Source organism: Oncorhynchus nerka, linkage group LG3, assembly GCF_034236695.1.
Source record: "Oncorhynchus nerka isolate Pitt River linkage group LG3, Oner_Uvic_2.0, whole genome shotgun sequence".
Taxonomy (NCBI): domain Eukaryota; kingdom Metazoa; phylum Chordata; class Actinopteri; order Salmoniformes; family Salmonidae; genus Oncorhynchus; species Oncorhynchus nerka.
The window spans coordinates 47,162,183-47,180,037 of record NC_088398.1 but is presented as its reverse complement, the minus strand read 5'-3'; the positions used below and the strand labels follow the sequence as shown (position 1 = coordinate 47,180,037).

At 43.4% G+C, this 17,855-nt stretch overlaps 1 protein-coding gene across 12 annotated transcripts in view; it reads left to right on the top strand.

Moving 5' to 3' along the window:
* Positions 1-1,854: 1,854 nt before the first annotated feature.
* LOC115109565 (muscleblind-like protein 2a) overlaps positions 1,855-17,855 on the top strand; it is a 31,258-nt gene continuing 15,257 nt past the window's right edge. For 8 of the 12 annotated variants that reach the window (XR_003860535.1, XM_029634777.2, XM_029634747.2 and 5 more), the window contains exons 1-2: positions 1,856-2,089; positions 6,185-6,980. Coding sequence is in view for 10 of the 12 variants with exons in the window: in XM_029634777.2 (XP_029490637.1) it covers positions 6,807-6,980 (174 nt within the window). In the remaining 2 variants the exon portion in view is untranslated. Of the gene's footprint in view, positions 2,090-6,184; positions 6,981-17,855 lie in introns of all 12 variants that reach the window. The other 4 variants (XR_010461706.1, XM_029634672.2, XM_029634643.2 and 1 more) reach the window with 2 other exon arrangements.

Genomic DNA, 17,855 nt, shown 5'->3' with positions numbered 1-17,855 from the left:
AGCTGCTGTGGGGAGATCTGTAGATTTCCATTTCACTAATACGTTTTTTTAAACCAAAAATGGGTTATTTTAAAAACAAATAATAACGTGCCTTATCTTTTAATCTTCAACGTATATTTATATTCCAACGAATCTTCTAGATGTTCCAATTTTCGTACGCACATTGGCATAGAGTGGCATTACGTTACCCCTTCAAATAAATCAAACTGGCAGTCGTAGAGCGAGCTGTCAAATGCTTGTTGCTTGTTGTGTCAAATCCGTGCTAGCTACAAAGTAACGAAGATAAATCAAACACCCAGTTACTTTCTTCTGAAAGTGGTTATAGCTCATCTATAGCTAGGTAATACGACAATAATTAAGTCGACCGTTGAAGGTTGAACAGCACCTGTCCTCTCCACATTTTGTTTTTCTCTGTTCCATGGTGCTTTCTACCCTGGCTGCGTGACTGGTGGCTTTGCGCTGGGGAACGAGTCGTCCTGATGATGAGGTAAGCAGGTAGAAATGCTAGCTTCAGCTTGTCAGTGTCCTAGCTAGCTCGCTATGTACCCAAATATGATGTGTCATGTATTGCAGGTTAGGAAAAGTACCTAATAATAAAGTGTTATCCCGAAGACTTAAATGAGAGTGCATGCAGTCAGAAACTAGCATATTATGTTTGTCATCAGAGAGGAAGAGGCGAAGCGAGGCTTTACTCCACCCCAAAATGTATCCACGAAGACAAGACCATGAAGTAATAAATTTAGGTACGGTGGTCAATGAGAGTGTCGAATTCGGTCAACGACAAAAAATGAGTGCTAATTTGCTACGTGGGTTTTTATTTGATCGAATATACGTTTCTTAATGGTTAGGTTGTTACGAATGCAGCGTTATAAAAGTGGACGCACGTGGCATTTCGTCAAGTTAAAAAACGACTTTATTTTGGAGTTGTGCCTGTTGTTCACACGCGTATCTGGCCTCATTGGCTAGAATGGTCCTATATGACATCGCCTCCCGCCTGCATTCCATCTTTGAGGACGTATTTTCGTTGTTAGAGCGGTCACTCGATTATCTTGTACATATAATATAAAATCTTTGTTTTCATGTTAGCTTGTGCTAGCTATCAAAGTTCCAGCTGCAGTAGCTAGCTAGCTAGCTAGCTAGCTGTGATGGTGGCTCGTTCACGGACTTTGCTAACGTTGGCTAACGTTATATAGCCAGCCGTAGCCTATTTGCTTACTACCTACTGATGGTTGGCTACTGTGAACGTTAGCTCCCAATACTTCAGCCAAGTTACTTGTTTATTGTTGGTACAGTGTAGATAGCTAGCTATAAGCTCAGATCACATTACAAGTTACTTTGATGTCACTTGCTTTTTTAAAATTCAGATTCAAAGAAGGGGGAACGACCTTTATTGTGATACCTAATTTTTAAAGAAACAGGTTAAATAGAGAGAAAAGATAGCTAGCTTGTTTTCATAATGTGTAATGTCAAATTGTTTGCTTATCTTTATGCAATTTTCAGTGCAATCATTATAACTATTTTTGTCCTCTTGAGAAAGCATAGTGGAGAAAGTAGGCTCTTATGTGTTATTACACATCCACTATTTTGTTTATCAATATCTGTACATGATTATATTAATTTGTTTATAACAGTGAACAATACTAATTCCAAACCAAAGGAGGAATTATGTTAAGACTTGGGTCAAGATGATCTGAAACAGCAGAGCATACAGGTTTGCATTAGAGTATCTGCAGATAGCCTGGTTGTCTGTCTGTCTGAGCTTTGCAGCCAGTACACAGCAAATCCGTGCCTGATCTGCTATTGGCCAGAGAGGGCTGGGAGGGTCTTCCTGGAGGCGGAGGAGCAGGCAGGAAGGGGGTGGCTGGAAATGTTTCAGCTAGAGAGTTAAGCAGACAGTCTTTTCCTCCACTGTCGTGGAAAGAAAATCCCTGTCTAGGCATGGGCCTGAGCACACAGCACTGAGAAGGGAATGAAAAATATACACATGGTGATTATCTTTAGACAGAAAGTAATTAGAAGAAGTCGGGACTACCGACACAGACTCTGTGGTGGATGTTAGAGAGACTGAGGAGCTCCAGCACTGCATGAGGTAAAGAGGATTTTTTTCCCTTGGCTGCTCTGTTTCCTGACTAGTTCATAAAGGAATTTGCTGCATTATGCTGCATACCATGCGGTGAGAGGGAGAGATAGGGGACTTCACTCGTAGAGGTGGTTAGAATCTGCTTCACTGATCATGCTCCTCTTGCAGTTACTGCTTCTTTTATTTGCTTTTGGTTGGCTGTTCCTCTTTAATATGTACATTTAGCTGGTTAATGTTGAGAGTTTACTTCTCCCACACTGCCAGCAAAGAACAAGGTGCTCCCTTTACGCCTGCTCTGCAATTTCCTGTGGCGTTTCACCACTTACCCAGTCTGTCTGTCGTATGTCTGAATGACTTCCAAAAGTGTGTGTGTTTGCACAAGGTTCATAAGAGTGTTTTCTTTATGTACATGGCTCTGGAGGACTGGGGGCCAACATCTCATAACCATGATTTATTCTCTGATGCACTAGGTGTTAACTCTTCATCAAATCTAACACAGAAAAAAAACACCAAGAAAAGTAACTTGAGAGGGTCTGTCACAAATAGAAAAATGGAAAGGTCTTCCTAATCCCCCTTCCCAATTCAAAGTTTGAGTTTGGGCCCGGGGACAGTTTTCTTCTGTACTATCCTATTGACACATTTTTGAAGTTAGGCTACAAAATTTTTATGTTGTAGGTTCCATATTAACGTTGCAACATTCAATTCCGTACTTTACAGCCCTATATGAATAACCATTTCTTTTTCTATTTTGACTCAAAACCAGTAGTTCCAGCCTGTGCTATTTCCAACTGTTTTGGAAGTTATAGGCTACATGTTTTTTTCCCCCCTGAATCCAACTAAATTACAGCGCACACTGATAGGAAGGATCTATTTTCCTCTCACATTTGTTTGGTCTCACTGGTGGCTAGACTGCTGTAGATAAGTACTGCAGATTTTCTCATACAGCAGTGCAAATTGAGCCTTAGTAACTAACATGAAGAAGATAATTAAGGTCGTGCCAGTTCAGTTGGTAGTTGAAGACTATTAGAATATGAAGTGCATATGCTTTCTGATTCAATAAATTGCTGCTTGCATTGCCCATGGCTGAAAGCTGGATGGTTTACAATAGTAACCTCTGTAACTGTTAGGCCCTAGAGCTGGTTGTTCATCCCAGGCGAACAAAACAGAATGTCAGGGTTAACACTGACCAAACTAGGCCATGAATCCATAGATGCGATAACGAGGTAGAGATACAGGAAAAAGGCCATACAGTTACATATCAGGATATTTTTAGGACGATTTATTGTATCGTTTTGACAATATTGCAATATTATTTTTGTGCTAGTTGGTTGTACTCCATTATTTTTCCTTCAAAGCTTGTCCTTCATCTTTTTAAAATATATAGCCAATTTGTTTTCAGCACATTTAATTCCATGACTGATCAAAACTTGTTCTCTCAAGGCTCTCTCTTGTCCTTCTGCAGAAGAGATATGGTGAGCAATATGTTTGGAACAATGAATCGTAATTTAATCACAGTATAATATAACATATATAAACAATAACCTAAATGTAGGCTATTGAGATTCGGCATCTTTCTCCCATGCGTTTCCATGGCATTACCACTGTTTTGGTCGAGTTCCGTTGACCTCTTTACCGCATCTATAGATTGACCTAGACCTATTTTCATTTGTATACGCAGCTAATAATTTAACTCCCTTAACGAAAGTAATGATACATTTGCCAAGACCTCTCACATGTCAAATTGGAACCAATATTTTCATGATGAGTTCAGTCTGTAGGAAATGTAGGCTATTTTTTCACCAAAGTATCATTCTCTGGGCCATGGGATTATTCAAGGCTCTCCCTTAATTTGCATTTTACAGCTGCCTTTAGGGCATCCAACTGATTTATAGGGAATAAGTATAAACAAGAATCAAAACCAGGGCTACTGCAAAACAGCATGAGTCTCTCTCTCTCTCTCTCTCTCTCTCTCTCTCTCTCTCTCTCTCTCTCTCTCTCTCTCTCTCTCTCTCTCTCTCTCTCTCTCTCTCTCTCTCTCTCTCTCTCTCTCTCTCTCTCTCTCTCTCTCTCTCTCACATTGACAACCTTGTTACTGAATTCACAAGTGTTGCAGTACAGAGCCTCCCACACTAAGCTAAAGGGCAAACTATTGAGTGATAGTGTTGCATTTCTATATTTCTGTTGCCCTGATATGTTTTGCCAATAACAACAAAACCATGCTCACTTTTACGAAATTTATACAGAAAATACAGAAGATTGTGGGACTCTTGTTTACAATAGAATAATACCTCTCATGAGAGATGTGCAAGATTACCTTCTACTTTATTAATGACAAATTATTTAAAGTTGCTTCACAAAGTACCAGACATCACAATTACCCCAATTACATGCATTTCTGACCTTGGAGAAAAGGATGTTGAATTAAATTGTATTCTTTTTATTTGACGTGATGTCCTACTTTTTCCCCCAAGGCCATCAGCTAGAATTTGAACGACATTGTTGCTGCACTTTAGTCATTAACTGGACTTGTAGGTAGCCTAGGTATCAATTGAATTTATCTTCAACCCTTTGTTTATGATGTAGCGTAATACAATGCATTCAGTAGCCTAAGCTTACATAATAGTCAGAAATGTGGGTGTAGGACAATGTCAAAGTGAATGGCAGACATGCCCTGTACTGTAGGCTTTACCTCTCTGTAGGTTTTACCTCTCTGTCCCCCTTCAATTGTTGAATGCCACATTGCATCATGCTGACATTGAGGCTAAAATTGAATTCTGTCCTTCCATCCAGGATGTCAACAAAATTGATATCGCTGCATGTTATTATTAGACTCAGTCCCCAAGGCCTTCACACTGTTTTGGGTCCTTCTCCTAGTGTACCCCCAGCAGCTCTGGCTCCCGCCAAGCATATTTATAATGTGGTCGTATTGGACTTGTCTGTCTGAATAGAAAGGCTGTCCGGGGATAAATACAGTGCCGAACATAGAGTGCATGGAATTAAAATTTCATAAACCGAAGGCCGAATACAGATTCAAGGTCAGAAGCATTAATCAGTCAAATATATCACTCTGATTGTAGGAAGAAGGCTGCTGTGCGGGTGGCTGTCGATTAAGACACAGGCCCACGTCACAGGCTGACATTTGCAATAGCCTAGCTCGTAGGATTTTAGCACAGGACTATGGCGTAGGCCAACAATATCCCACGGGAACAATACCCCACCACCTCAAATGACAGTTTAGCAGTTTGAGGGGGGAACTGGACTAATATGGAGAGGTCACAGGAGTGTTATAGGCACCTCCCTACCTGTGTCCTATAATCTATCATGCCTCATCAGCGTTATCCTAGACGCACATTTACCCAGGGTGCCAATAAGGATCATATTATATTGTCCGACATAGTAAGCCTTTTAAGAATAGCCCTTATGTAATTTTGGCGTTTGCAAATTTGCATGCCTCCCTCTACTCATCCTGTTTATTTAGCTCTTATTGTAGACTAACTGATGTAGACTGTAATTATGTCATTAATGGTATTGTGCAATTGATATGTAGAGTTGACAGGTATTATTTCAGGAGGACAAATTACATTTCATACACCTTTTTGTATTCACTTTCCCCAAATGGGCTTGCCTTTTACCAGATCTGAACATGAGTTAGGACTAGGCTAATTGCAAAAGGTCTCAATTGATATTAGCCTATTCATTACGTATCTTTCCATAGAAGTCGAAAGTCCTTTGGGAGAAAAGGAAATTAGATCCTGCCTTGAGTGGTTGATTATTTTTTTATGATTTTCACAATTATTTTGTTCATATAGATGGATGTGTATGTCCATTAGATGGGATGTAATAGAGATGGTTTACTCATATTGTATGGTCCTATCATAGAGTAGCCTACATCATTTTTTAAAACACATTTGATTGCTTGACACAATTCATCATGATATTTTTAATCCAAGCTATGCTGTTGCCATGCCTCAGTTTGTGAAAAGAGCCCATAGCAACTCGAGCAGTATAAAATGAAAGTAGGCTAATAGTATAGTAATAACAAGAGCACTAACATACATTATTTATAAAAGAACTAGGCTAACCTAACTCTTTCCTATCTTCCAGATCACCAACAGAAAGTGCCTTTCAGACAACATCTCCAACTTGAACCTGCTCTGTGGTCCATATGTGCATGGAAAGCCAACGCTCCCTTTAAGGCCAGTTCTGAGCTGTGACAGGGGATACCTCAGCTGCAAATCTTCAGTAGCCTCCAATTCATTTCTGAACAACTCCAGTGACTAAGAAATCCAAGAGGAAAGCATTATTGTGGAGAGGAGAACTGTCAAAGCACAAAGAGCTGACAAATTAGAAGTTGGCAAAGTCAATACCAAGCACATCTTCGTTAATATTCTATCAACGAGCTCCATTGCCTTGAAATACTATTGTTGAGAGTGTTCTTGTCAGTGGAGGAGGAGAGACACTTGGGGGTGTCACAGAGCAAGCCCCTCAACCTTTTCAGAGGTCTGCCATAGGTGCAATCTGATTGATGAGTGATTGATCATTAATCGATTAGCCTTCCTCCCAGCTTATGATGCGAGGGCCTGTCTAGTTGCTACATATGATTTGAGAACTTTTCAAACACAAATAAAACAGAGCCAAAAGTTGTGAACTTTTTTACGTGAGGCCATTTTTGAGTTAGAGTCAACCGATATATTGAACTTGCAGCGTTCAATTGGAACCTCTTAACATGGCTCTGAATATATCTTCGATAAGAGACACAAAATGGCTGACATTGGAAGTTTGTCGGCAGTTTCAGAGAGGAACTTGCTCAAGGAGTGATGAGGAATGCAAATTTGCACACCCACCAAAGAGCTGCCAGGTTGAAAACGGAAGAGTTATTGCCTGCTTTGACTCGCTAAAGGTAAGCAATGTCATGCACCATTCTTCTGTTAGATTCATGATTCTTTGCCTTGTGTGCTGGGAGAACTGTGTTAGGCCGACCTAGGAGCCAACACAGATAAAGAGATACTAAATTGTTTATCGTTAGGAAATAGAGACAGAAAACCTCTGCAGTTTGCTGTTTCTCTCATCCCACTAGACATCCCAGTGCCAGGTACTGTTTTTTCTGTTTATTCTAATCCAAAATTGACATCCCCCATGGGGTGTATATAAACTATAGCCTAGTGCTGGCTTCCAGTGGGATTACTGCTGATGCATTCTCCCTCTCACCTCAGTGGCCCTGGCTGTCTGTGCCTGGGCCTGGGTTAATCCACAGAGAAGCTCTCACTGCCCCTCCCCCCGTGGATTATTCTTATGTTCAATCATCTCCTTATCTCCGCTGGCCAAAGGGCCTGGTCCCTATCGGTCAAGGCTGGTGCTCCGACAACCATCAAGAGGAATTGATACAAAGAACCTATTTTTCCAAAGTGCCTCTATAGGTTTGAGTCCTTTATTGAGAGGGTGAAAATGGGTTGCTTTTGATTTTGCCCATTGAATTTTCACCTCAAGCCGTTAATGGAGACGGCGATAGTGTTGCAAGTTACTTTTTGTTATTGCTATGGATGGCAGGACATTTAGGGCCTCACTAGTTGCCCAGCCATTAATCTTAGAAAGAGTCACACACTGTTGCCCAAGCTCCTTCCAGAACAGTGCAGTCATTGAGCTGCTTGTCCTCCAAGGCTTGTATCTACCAACCATGCATCTAATGTCTTAGCCTACTTACTGGGCCCTCGGAGACTGGAGCCATCACACCACGAGGCTGGTGATTAGAACCTGGGGGGGAAAGGCTGCTCAAGACTCATAGGTTCCTTCAGAACAGAGACTTGCAATGGATTTTAGTTTGAGGTGAATGTGGAAGAGGCTTTACAACTGGGGGCAGTATATTGAGTGTAATACTCTTGCTCCAAAAATAAATGATTTGCTTAACTTTTCAGTTGTTTATTCTGAAATATTGTGGTGGGCTAGGGTACATTAATGCCCTCGGCAAACAGGATTAAAATCCTCTCTGGCTCAACCCACCCACACACGCTTCATTTCACCCAATATTGTCTCTATTGTTATGTCACAGTTGCTCTTGTAATGAGTTTTTTTTTAGACTATAGGGTTTCATAGACTGCACTTCAACTGATTTTAATGACACTAGGCTCAATGTCATCACTTCTGTTCTGCACATCACTATAGCAACTGAGTCTGTCCAGCCTCTGTCCTGAAAGGGGATACTGTAATGCATGCTAACTTGTTCATTTCTAAGGTGAATTGATTTCCTGCTGCAGTTCAAGTGAAATATTGATTCATAATCAGGATTTTCATGTGCTTGCATCAACCACTATCTGTGATGATATTAAGTGATACATCTCAGCCTAAAACATGTAGGCCTATGATTTCTATATGGACTGTTCAGAGCACGCAGGAGAGAGAATGAGAGAGGCTCTGTTGTTAGCTGATGGAAGGGGGATGGGAAGAGACTGGTTAGAAAATATACAAATGCCTCAGTCATGTGATTATGTCACGATTCGTTCTGCTGAATAGCCTCTTGTCTAAGAAGAGTTCCTCGAGTGTTGTCTGTAACTGACATTCCTATTGGCTCAACTTTGACAGTGGTTTCCGCTGTGATTTAGCCCACATTTTCCCTAAAACATATTGATGTGTTCTTTAGTAAACTGAATGATAGGCTAGCCATGTTGGCCCACTTTTACAGTTTTGATAAATAATATCATATGAACAAAAAACGTGTTTGTTCAGCTTGTGGATTTGTTCTGCTGTTTTCATAAGTACCCCTTATCAACCTCTAGCTAAAGTACTTTTGGAGGTGAACCGTTTCAATAAAACACTGACTGGAGCTTAGGCTTAAGTCTGAACAACTGGTGAGGCAGCATCTCTTATGCATGTCACAGGTCTGTTCTCCTGATTCACCCTCCTGCCCTAACATGCCTAACCTCATTTTGTGCATGTGATTCCACTTTCCCCAGCAGCAACAAATGCATGACAGTAACTACTTTCTCATGACTGGCTGCAAATTGACGAGGAAAGGCAGACAGAAACTTGTGTTGTCCACAGATTTCCCCCATCTTATCCGAATCGTCTGCATGAGAAGCTGTCCTTTGCCTTACTGACCTGCCGATTTCCTCCCCAGAAATAGGGATGGGCGTCAGGCCCTGTCTCTCCCACTGCTCTCGGCCTAAACCAACACTGCTGTGTTGGCTGACTGGCTGGGGCTTGGCTGTCATTCATGATATGGCTGAGAGGAGCTGTTTCCTGTGGGCTGGTCCCAGGAGACTGTGCTGAAGCTGGGTCAGAGGAAGCCTCTGAAGACAGAGAGAGCAGTGAAGAGAACAGTGCTGCTGATGCCTGGAGCTAAGCTCGATAGCTTCCTAGCTTACAGAGAAGTAGGGTGAGACGTTATGTGGGCTATCACATATGATTAGGAGCTCAGCTGATTAGGAGCTCAGCTCAGCACTACATTATCACCACTTGATGCAAAGGCAGTGAGTAGGAAATATCAAATTCAGTTGGATGGATACTTAATTCGTTGGGCCTTACCTAGGTTAGCCTACATGTTTAGCCTACTAGGTGTAATCACCATATGCCAAATAGCCTAGCTATGGCACTTTCTGGAAAGATGAAATCTAGGCCATGCGTTCATTGTCAACTGCAGGGGTTTTCAACCTTTTCTTGCCCAGGGATCCCCTCTCAGGCAAACCGGCGACCCAGGGACCCCCATCATACGTTAGCAAAAATATATATTTTTCACGTCTTTATCATGACACAAGGCGAGACCCAGATGCAGACACAGGAGGCAGATGGTTGGAGTATAAAATGTTTAATGATCCAAAAGGAGTAGGCAAGAGAATGGTCGTGGACAGGCAAAAGGTCAAAACCAGTTCAGAGTCCAGGAGGTACAGAGTGGCAGACAGGCTCATGGTCAAGGCAGGCAGAACAGTCAGGCAGGTGGGTACAGAGTCCAGAAACAGGCAAGGGTCAAAACCGGGAGGATTAGGAAAAGGAGAATAGCAAAAAGCAGGAGAACAGGGAAAAAATGCTGGTTGACTTCGGAACATACAAAGACGAACTGGCACAGAGAGACAGGAAACACAGGGATAAATACACTGGGGAAAACAATTATAATTATAGGACTATTTCTCTCTATACGATTTGTATTTCATATACCTTTGACTATTGGATGTTCTTATAGGCACTTTAGTGTTGCCAGTGTAACAGTATAGCTTCCATCCCTTTCCTCGCTCCTACCTGGGCTCAAACCAGGAAAACATCGACAACAGCCACCCTCAAAGCAGCGTTACCCATGCAGAGCAAGGGGAACAACTACTCCAAGTCTCAGAGCGAGTGACGTTTGAAACGCTATTAGCGCGCAACCCGCTAACTAGCTAGCCATTTCACATCGGTTACACCAGCCTAATCTCGAGAGTTGATAGGCTTGAAGTCATAAACAGCTCAATGCTTGAAGCACAGTGAAGAGTAGCTGGCAAAACGCACGAAAGTGCTGTTTGAATGAATGCTTACGAGCCTGCTGGTGCCTACCATCGCTCAGTCAGAGTGCTCTATCAAATCATTGACTTAATCATAACATAATAACACACAGAAATACGAGCCTCAGGTCATTAATATGGTCGAATCCAGAAACGATAATTTCGAAAACAAAACGTTTACTCTTTCAGTGAAATACGGAACCGTTCCGTATTTTATCTAACGGATGGCATCCCAAAGTCTAAATATTGCTGTTACATTGCACAACCTTCGATGTTATGTCATATTTACGTAATATTCTGGCAAATTAGTTCGCAATGAGCCAGGTGGCCCAAACTGTTGCATATACCCTGACTCTGCGTGCAATGAACGCAAGAGAAGTGACACAATTTCACCTGGTTAATATTGCCTGCTAACCTGGGCTTCTGTGTATTGATTTTAAGAAAGGCATTTATGTTTATGGTTAGGTACATATTGGAGCAACGACAGTCCGTTTTCTCGAATGCGCACCGCATCGATTATATGCAACGCAGGACACGCTAGATAAACTAGTAATATCATCAACCATGTGTAGTTATAACTAGTGATTATGATTGATTGATTGTTTTTTACAAGATAAGTTTAATGCTAGCTAGTAACTTACCTTGGCTTCTTACTGCATTTGCATAACAGGCAGGCTCCTCGTGAGGCAGGTGGTTAGAGCGTTGGACTAGTTGGACTAGTTAACCGTAAGATTGAATCGTTCTGCCCCTGAACAAGGCAGTTAACCCACCGTTCCTAGGCCGTCATTGAAAATAAGAATGTGTTCTTAACTGACTTGCCTAGTTAAATAAAGGTGTATAAAAAGAAAAATCAGCAAAATCGGCGTCCAAAAATACCAATTTACGATTGTTATGAAAACTTGAAATCGGCCCTAATTAATCGGTCAACCTCTAGTTGAGACTATGCATCTTAAGGTGGTCTCCAGGTCCTGATTAGCTCGCTCCAATTGTCCGTTCGATTGGGGATGGAATCCGGAGGATAGACTGGCTGATGCCCCAATAAGAGGTCAGAACGCCTTCCAAAACTGAGATGAGAATTGAGGACCCCGGTCGGAAACCATGTCCACTGGGAGACCATGGATCTGGAAGACGTGCTGCACCATGAGCTGGGCCTTCCTTGACAGAGGGTAGTTTAGGGAAAGGGATGAAATGAGCGGCCTTAGAAAACAGATCCACCACTGTCAGAATTACGGTGTTGCCATCAGATGGGGGAAGCCCAATGACAAAGTCCAGAGAGATATGGGACCAGGGATGAGGAGGGACCGGTAGTGGCTGAAGAAGGCCAGAAGGAACTTGCCATGGAGTCTTGTTCTGGGCGCACACTGTGCATGCGGCAACGAAGGCAGAGACGTCAGGAACCATTGTGGGCCACCAGAAACATTGTCGAGGGAAGGCTAGGGTACGGTGGGAACCAGGATGACAGGTTAGCCTGGAAGAATGATCCCATTCCAGGACCCGGGACCGAACTGAGTTGGGGACAAACAACCGGTTAGCCGGGCCCCTTTCATGTCCAGGCTGGGAGCGTTGTGCCTTGTGAACCAGGGTCTCAATACCCCAATTCACAGTGGTTGCTAGGCATGAGTTAGGGAGAATGGTTTCGGTGACCGAGGGTGTGGCAGAGGAACTGTATAGGTGAGAGAGAGTGTCAGGCTTCACATTTTTGGACCATGGGCGGTAGGAAATGGTGAAGTTGAATCTGGTAAACAACAGAGCCCACCGTGCCTGCCTGGAGTTAAGGCGCTTGCTGTAAGGAGATATTCCAGATTTTTATGGTCGGTCCAGACCAAGAATGGCTGTTCTGCTCCTTCCAGCCAGTGCCTCCACTCTTCCAATGCCATCTTGACCACCAGGAGTTCTCGGTTGCCTACATCGTAGTTCCTCTCTGCAGAATTGAGACGATGAGACAGGAAGACACAGGGATGAAGCTTTTGGTCCTGGGCAGATCGCTGGGACAGGATGCCCCCCACTCCAACATCCACCTCAACCACAAATTGATGTGACGTGTCCGGATGGATGAGGATGGGTGCTGTTGTGAACCGATGCTTCAGGTCCACAAAGGCTTTGTTGACAGCAGGAGACCCTCTGAACGGTACTTTGGGAGAAGTGAGTGCCAAGAGGGGCGCCGTCAGGGTGCTGTAAACCCGAATGAAGTTTGCAAATCCTAGGAAACGTTGCAACTGCACCCTTTGACGTAGGTTGATGCCAATCCACCACTGCTTTCACCTTTCCAGGATCCATCTGGACATTACCCTCAGCAATGACATATCCTAGAAAAGCGATTGTAGAGCGGTGGAACTCACACTTCTCAGCTTTCACAAACAGCTGCAGGAGATGCAGACGGACAGACGGCCCCAGTAGCCAGAGACTCCTCTATGTACTCAGTGGAAATGACAGAAACATCCAAAGCCTTGCTGACGCCCTGAGGAAGACGTCTGGGGAAAGGCTGTGCTGCTTGAAGACAGTGGGAATGGCAAAATGGGCTCCAACCCATGATGGAGCTTGTGGTCCAGTCCATAACAGGGTTATGTTTTTGAAGCCAGGTAAACCCCAAGACAACAGGAACATAGGGAGATGCAATGAGGAGGAACTGTATGGTCTCACTGTGGTTACTGGAAATCCGTGACTCCACCTATTGAGCGGCCGTCCAGTGCCCTGGCATCCATGGGAACCGAGAGCGGTTGAATGGGAATACCTAGCTCAGAAGCAATAGTAGTATGCATAAAACTTTCATCCGCCCCAGAGTAAATAAGCACTCAGAGACTTAGATTGTGCTTGTGCTGTGGGTGATGGGAATTAGGGAACTCCCAGTCTGACTCACCAAAGTACTTGTACCCACCAGACACAAAGGTTTCATAACAGAGCAGGTAGGTATGTAATGTCCTGCCCCTCCACAGTACAGACAACAGTTGGAATTCAACCTACGTGAGCGTTCCCCAACCGATAACCTAGCTCTTCCCAATTGCATAGGCTCAAGAGAATCCAACTCAACCATCGTTGATAATTCACGAGGGAGCTCAGGTGGCTTCTAATCCTCTCGGGAAAACTGCCTTCAGGAACTTCCGGATTCCTTTAAAAGTGAGCGAGCCATAGCGGGTGAATGAGTGTGCCCGAGGCCAAGCCTCCTCTCACTCCTACGTTCCCTTAAGCGTCCATACATTTTAATGGTGAGGTTGATGAGGGAGTCAAGATCCACCTGCAATTCTCGACCTCATCCTTCACCACCTCGGATAATCTGTGAAGAAAGGTATCGAAGAGAGACTCCGGATTCCAGGAACTCTTGGCGGCCAACGAGCGAAAATCAACCTTGTAGTCTGCCACACTATGGGAGTTGAGTTAAATCAAGAGGTTTACTGGCCGTCTCACTCCCGGATTCCAGAGACTCAAATACCTTCCTCACCTTTACCATGAATTCCTCCATGACAACAGAGGGTGGATTGTTGCTCCCAAACAGCCGTAGCCCAGGAGAGCGCCCTTCCCGACATTAGCGTAATAATACACGCTATCTTCGATCGGTCCGAAGGGAACAAAGATGGTTGTAGCTCAAAAATAAGCGAGCACTGAGAAAGAAAGCCCCGACAGGTACCAGGATCTCCAGAATATCTCTCCGGAGGAAGTAAGCAGGGTTCTCAGGGATGGCAGACAGCCTATGAGTTAACTCCTTAATAAGCTCCATAGTAGTCCTTGTGCCCAAGGAAGCGAAGGGCAGTATTTGAGAATGCTGTTCAATGACTACAGCTCAGCGTTCAACACCATTGTGCCCACAAAGCTCATCACTAAGCTAAGGGCCATGGGACTAAACACCTCCCTCTGCAACTGGATCCTGGACTTCCGACAACAATGAGACAGCCTATAGGGAGGAGGTCAGAGAACTGGCAGTATGGTGCCAGGACAACAACCTCTCCATCAATGTGAGCAAGACAAAGGAGCTGATTGTGGACTACAGGAAAAGGCAGGCCGAACAGGCCCCCATTAACATCAACGGGGCTGCAGTGGAGCGGGTCGAGAGTTTCAAGTTCCTTGGTGTCCACATTACCAACAATCTATCATGGTCCAAACACACCAAGACAGCCGTGAAGAGGGCACGGCAAAACCTTTTCCCCCTCAGGAGACTGAAAAGATTTGGCATGGGTCCCCAGATCCTCCAAAAGTTCTACAGCTGCACCATTGAGAGCATCCTGACCGGTGGCATCACCACCTGGTATGGCAACTGCTCAGCATCTGATCGTAAGGCGCTACAGAGGGTAGTACGTATGGCCCAGTACATCACTGGGGCCAAGCTTCATGCAATCTAGGACCTACATATTTGGTGGTGTCAGAAGAAAGCCCATAAAATTGTCAGAGACTCCAGTCACCCAAGTCATAGACTGTTTTCTCTGCTACCGCACGGCAAGCGGTACCGGAGCGCCAAGTCTAGGACCAAAAGGCTCCTTAACAGCTTTTACCCTCAAGCCATAAGACTGCTGAACAATTAATCAAATGGCCATCGGACTATTGCATTGACCCGCCCCATTTGTTGACAGAATCGTCATATAGACACTGAAACACATTGATACATTATTTTACTGTAGTAGGGATTATTCTGCCATTGAAATCCTTGGACTGGCCGCCTAAGAGTTTTTTCAGGTCGCCTAAGTCCAAACAGTGTAAACATATATATATTTGGGGGGATGCTTTCAATGTTGACTTAAATGATTAAAACCTGCTATAAATTTATGTAGAAAATATAATGCAGATATAGTTTTAAATAATATCATCTTTGAGAACTAACAATCACCAAAAAGTCAGGGAGAATTGAAAATTCCAAAAACAATACATTTAGCAGTATAGATTTTGATATTATATTTGAGCAAAATAACATAGCATTAGCTATGGCAAAATGTATAGAATTTCAGGAAATTTGTTTTATAACAGATTTTTTTTTTCTCTTAGCTCCATGGCAAAATATGTAGATTTGCAGGAAATGTGCTTTAAAACCGCAAACATTTCTCAGCTCCATGGAGCTCCAATTTGTAGAATTGTAGAAAATGTCTTAAAAATTCCAACATTGCTCTACACCACCAAGGTGGGGGCGTCCATCACCTAAGACCTCTTTTGATACAGATAAAAACTTTAACTGTACCCTTTGTATGTCTCAATTCCTCAGATTGTGCGAAGAGCAGAGCCTACTAAAATGGTCATTGTAATTCCTGGATCCTTGGCACATCCCTACCCAAAAACCCAACCTTATCTTAACCATAACATTTACTTAACCCTAACCTTAACCATTTTAAATGTCAACTTCAATGGGGTAGTGACATCCCAAGGATCCCGGATTGCACGGACCCTACTAAAACAGGAGTATCAATGAACGTTGATTCTGGCGGATGGCATTGCGATACCACGTACCGCTATACTAGCTGTCTAGTCTGTGTTTTATAAATGTGCAATAAGCATAAAACACAATTGTATAAGCAATTGGCAACTCATTCTCATTCTGAGAAATAAAGTAGGCCACTTGATTTCAACATCTGAACAAAGTGGATAGGCTAGCACGCTGTACAAACAATTGGAAATTGAGAGAAGGGTGTGTTCATAACAATTCAACTGTCCTGCCTTGTTAACTAGCAAATAGATCCAAGTTTGCTAAACTTGAAATACACCACATGACCAAAAGTATGTGGACACCTGCTCGCCTGCTCGTCGAACATCTCATTCCAAAATCATGGGTAAATCATGGGTATTAATATGGAGTTGGTCCCTTCTTTGCTGCTACAACAGCCTCCACTCTTCTTTGAATACCTTCCACTAGATGTTGCAACATTGCTGCAGGGACTTGCTTCCATTCAGCCACAAGAGTGTTAGTGAGGTCAGGCACTGATGTTGGGCGATTAGGCCAGGCTCGCAGTCGGCCTTCCAATTCATCCAAAATGTGTTCGATGGGGTTGAGGTCTGGGCTCTGTGCAGGCCAGTCAAGTTCTTCCACACCGATCTCGACAAACCATTTCTGAATGGACCTCGCTTTGCACACGGGGGCATTGTCACGCTGAAACAGAAAAGGGCCTTCCCCAAACTGTTGCCAAAATGTTGGAAGCACAGAATAATCTAGAATGTCATTGTATGCTGTAGCATTAAGATTTCCCCTCACTGGAACTAAGGGGCCTGAACCATGAAAACAGCCCAGACCATTATTCTTCTACCACCAAACTTTACCGTTGGCACTATGCATTGGGGCAGGTAGCATTCTCTTGGCATCCACCAAATCCAGATTAGTCCGTCAGACTGCCAGATGGTGAAGTGTAATTCATCACTCCAGAGAACGCGCTTCCACTGCTTCCAATGACCAGAGTCCAGTGTCGGCGAGCTTTACACCACACCAGCTGACACTTGGCATTAAGCATGGTGAGCTTAGGCTTGTGTGCGGCTGCTCGGCCATAGAAACCCATTTCATGAAGCTCCCGACGAACAGTTCTTCTGCTGATATTGCTTCCAGAGGCAGTTTGGAACTCAGTAGTGAGTGTTGCAACCGAGGACACTTGATTTTTATGCGCTCTTCAGCATTCGGCAGTCCCTTTCTGTGAGATTGTGTTGCCTACCACTTCGTGGCTGAGCCGTTGTTGCTCAGAGACGTTTCCACTTCACAATTAAAGCAACGGGGAAGCTCTAGCAGGGCAGAAATTTGACGAATTGACCTGTTAGAAAGTTGGCATCCTATGAATGTGCCAACCTGTCAGCAACGGGTGTGGTTGAAATGTCAGAACACTAATTTGAAGGGGTGTCCACATACTTTTGTACATAGTGTATAAAGATTAGCTGGCAACTCACTAGCACGTGGGCTTGTGCTTCAAATCAAATTGTATTGGTCACATACACGTGTTTAGCAGATGTTATTGTTTCTAGCTCTGACAGTGCAGTAATATCTAACAAGTAATATCTAACAATTTCACAACATATACCCAATTCACACTAAGTAAAGGAATGAAATTAAGAATATATAAATATATGGATGAGCAATTTCAGAGTGGCATAGACTAAGATACAGTAGAATAGTGTAGAATACTATGAGATGAGTAATGCAAGATATGTAAACATTATTAAAGTGACTAGTGTTCCAATTATTAAAGTGGCCAGTGATTTCAAGTCTATGTATATAGGCAGTAGCCTCTAATGTGATAGCGATAGCTATTTAACAGTCTGATGACCTTGAGATAGAAGCTGTTTTTCAGTGTCTCGGTCCCAGCTTTGATTTCCCCTGTACTGACCTCGCCTTCTGGATGATAGCGGGGTGAACAGGC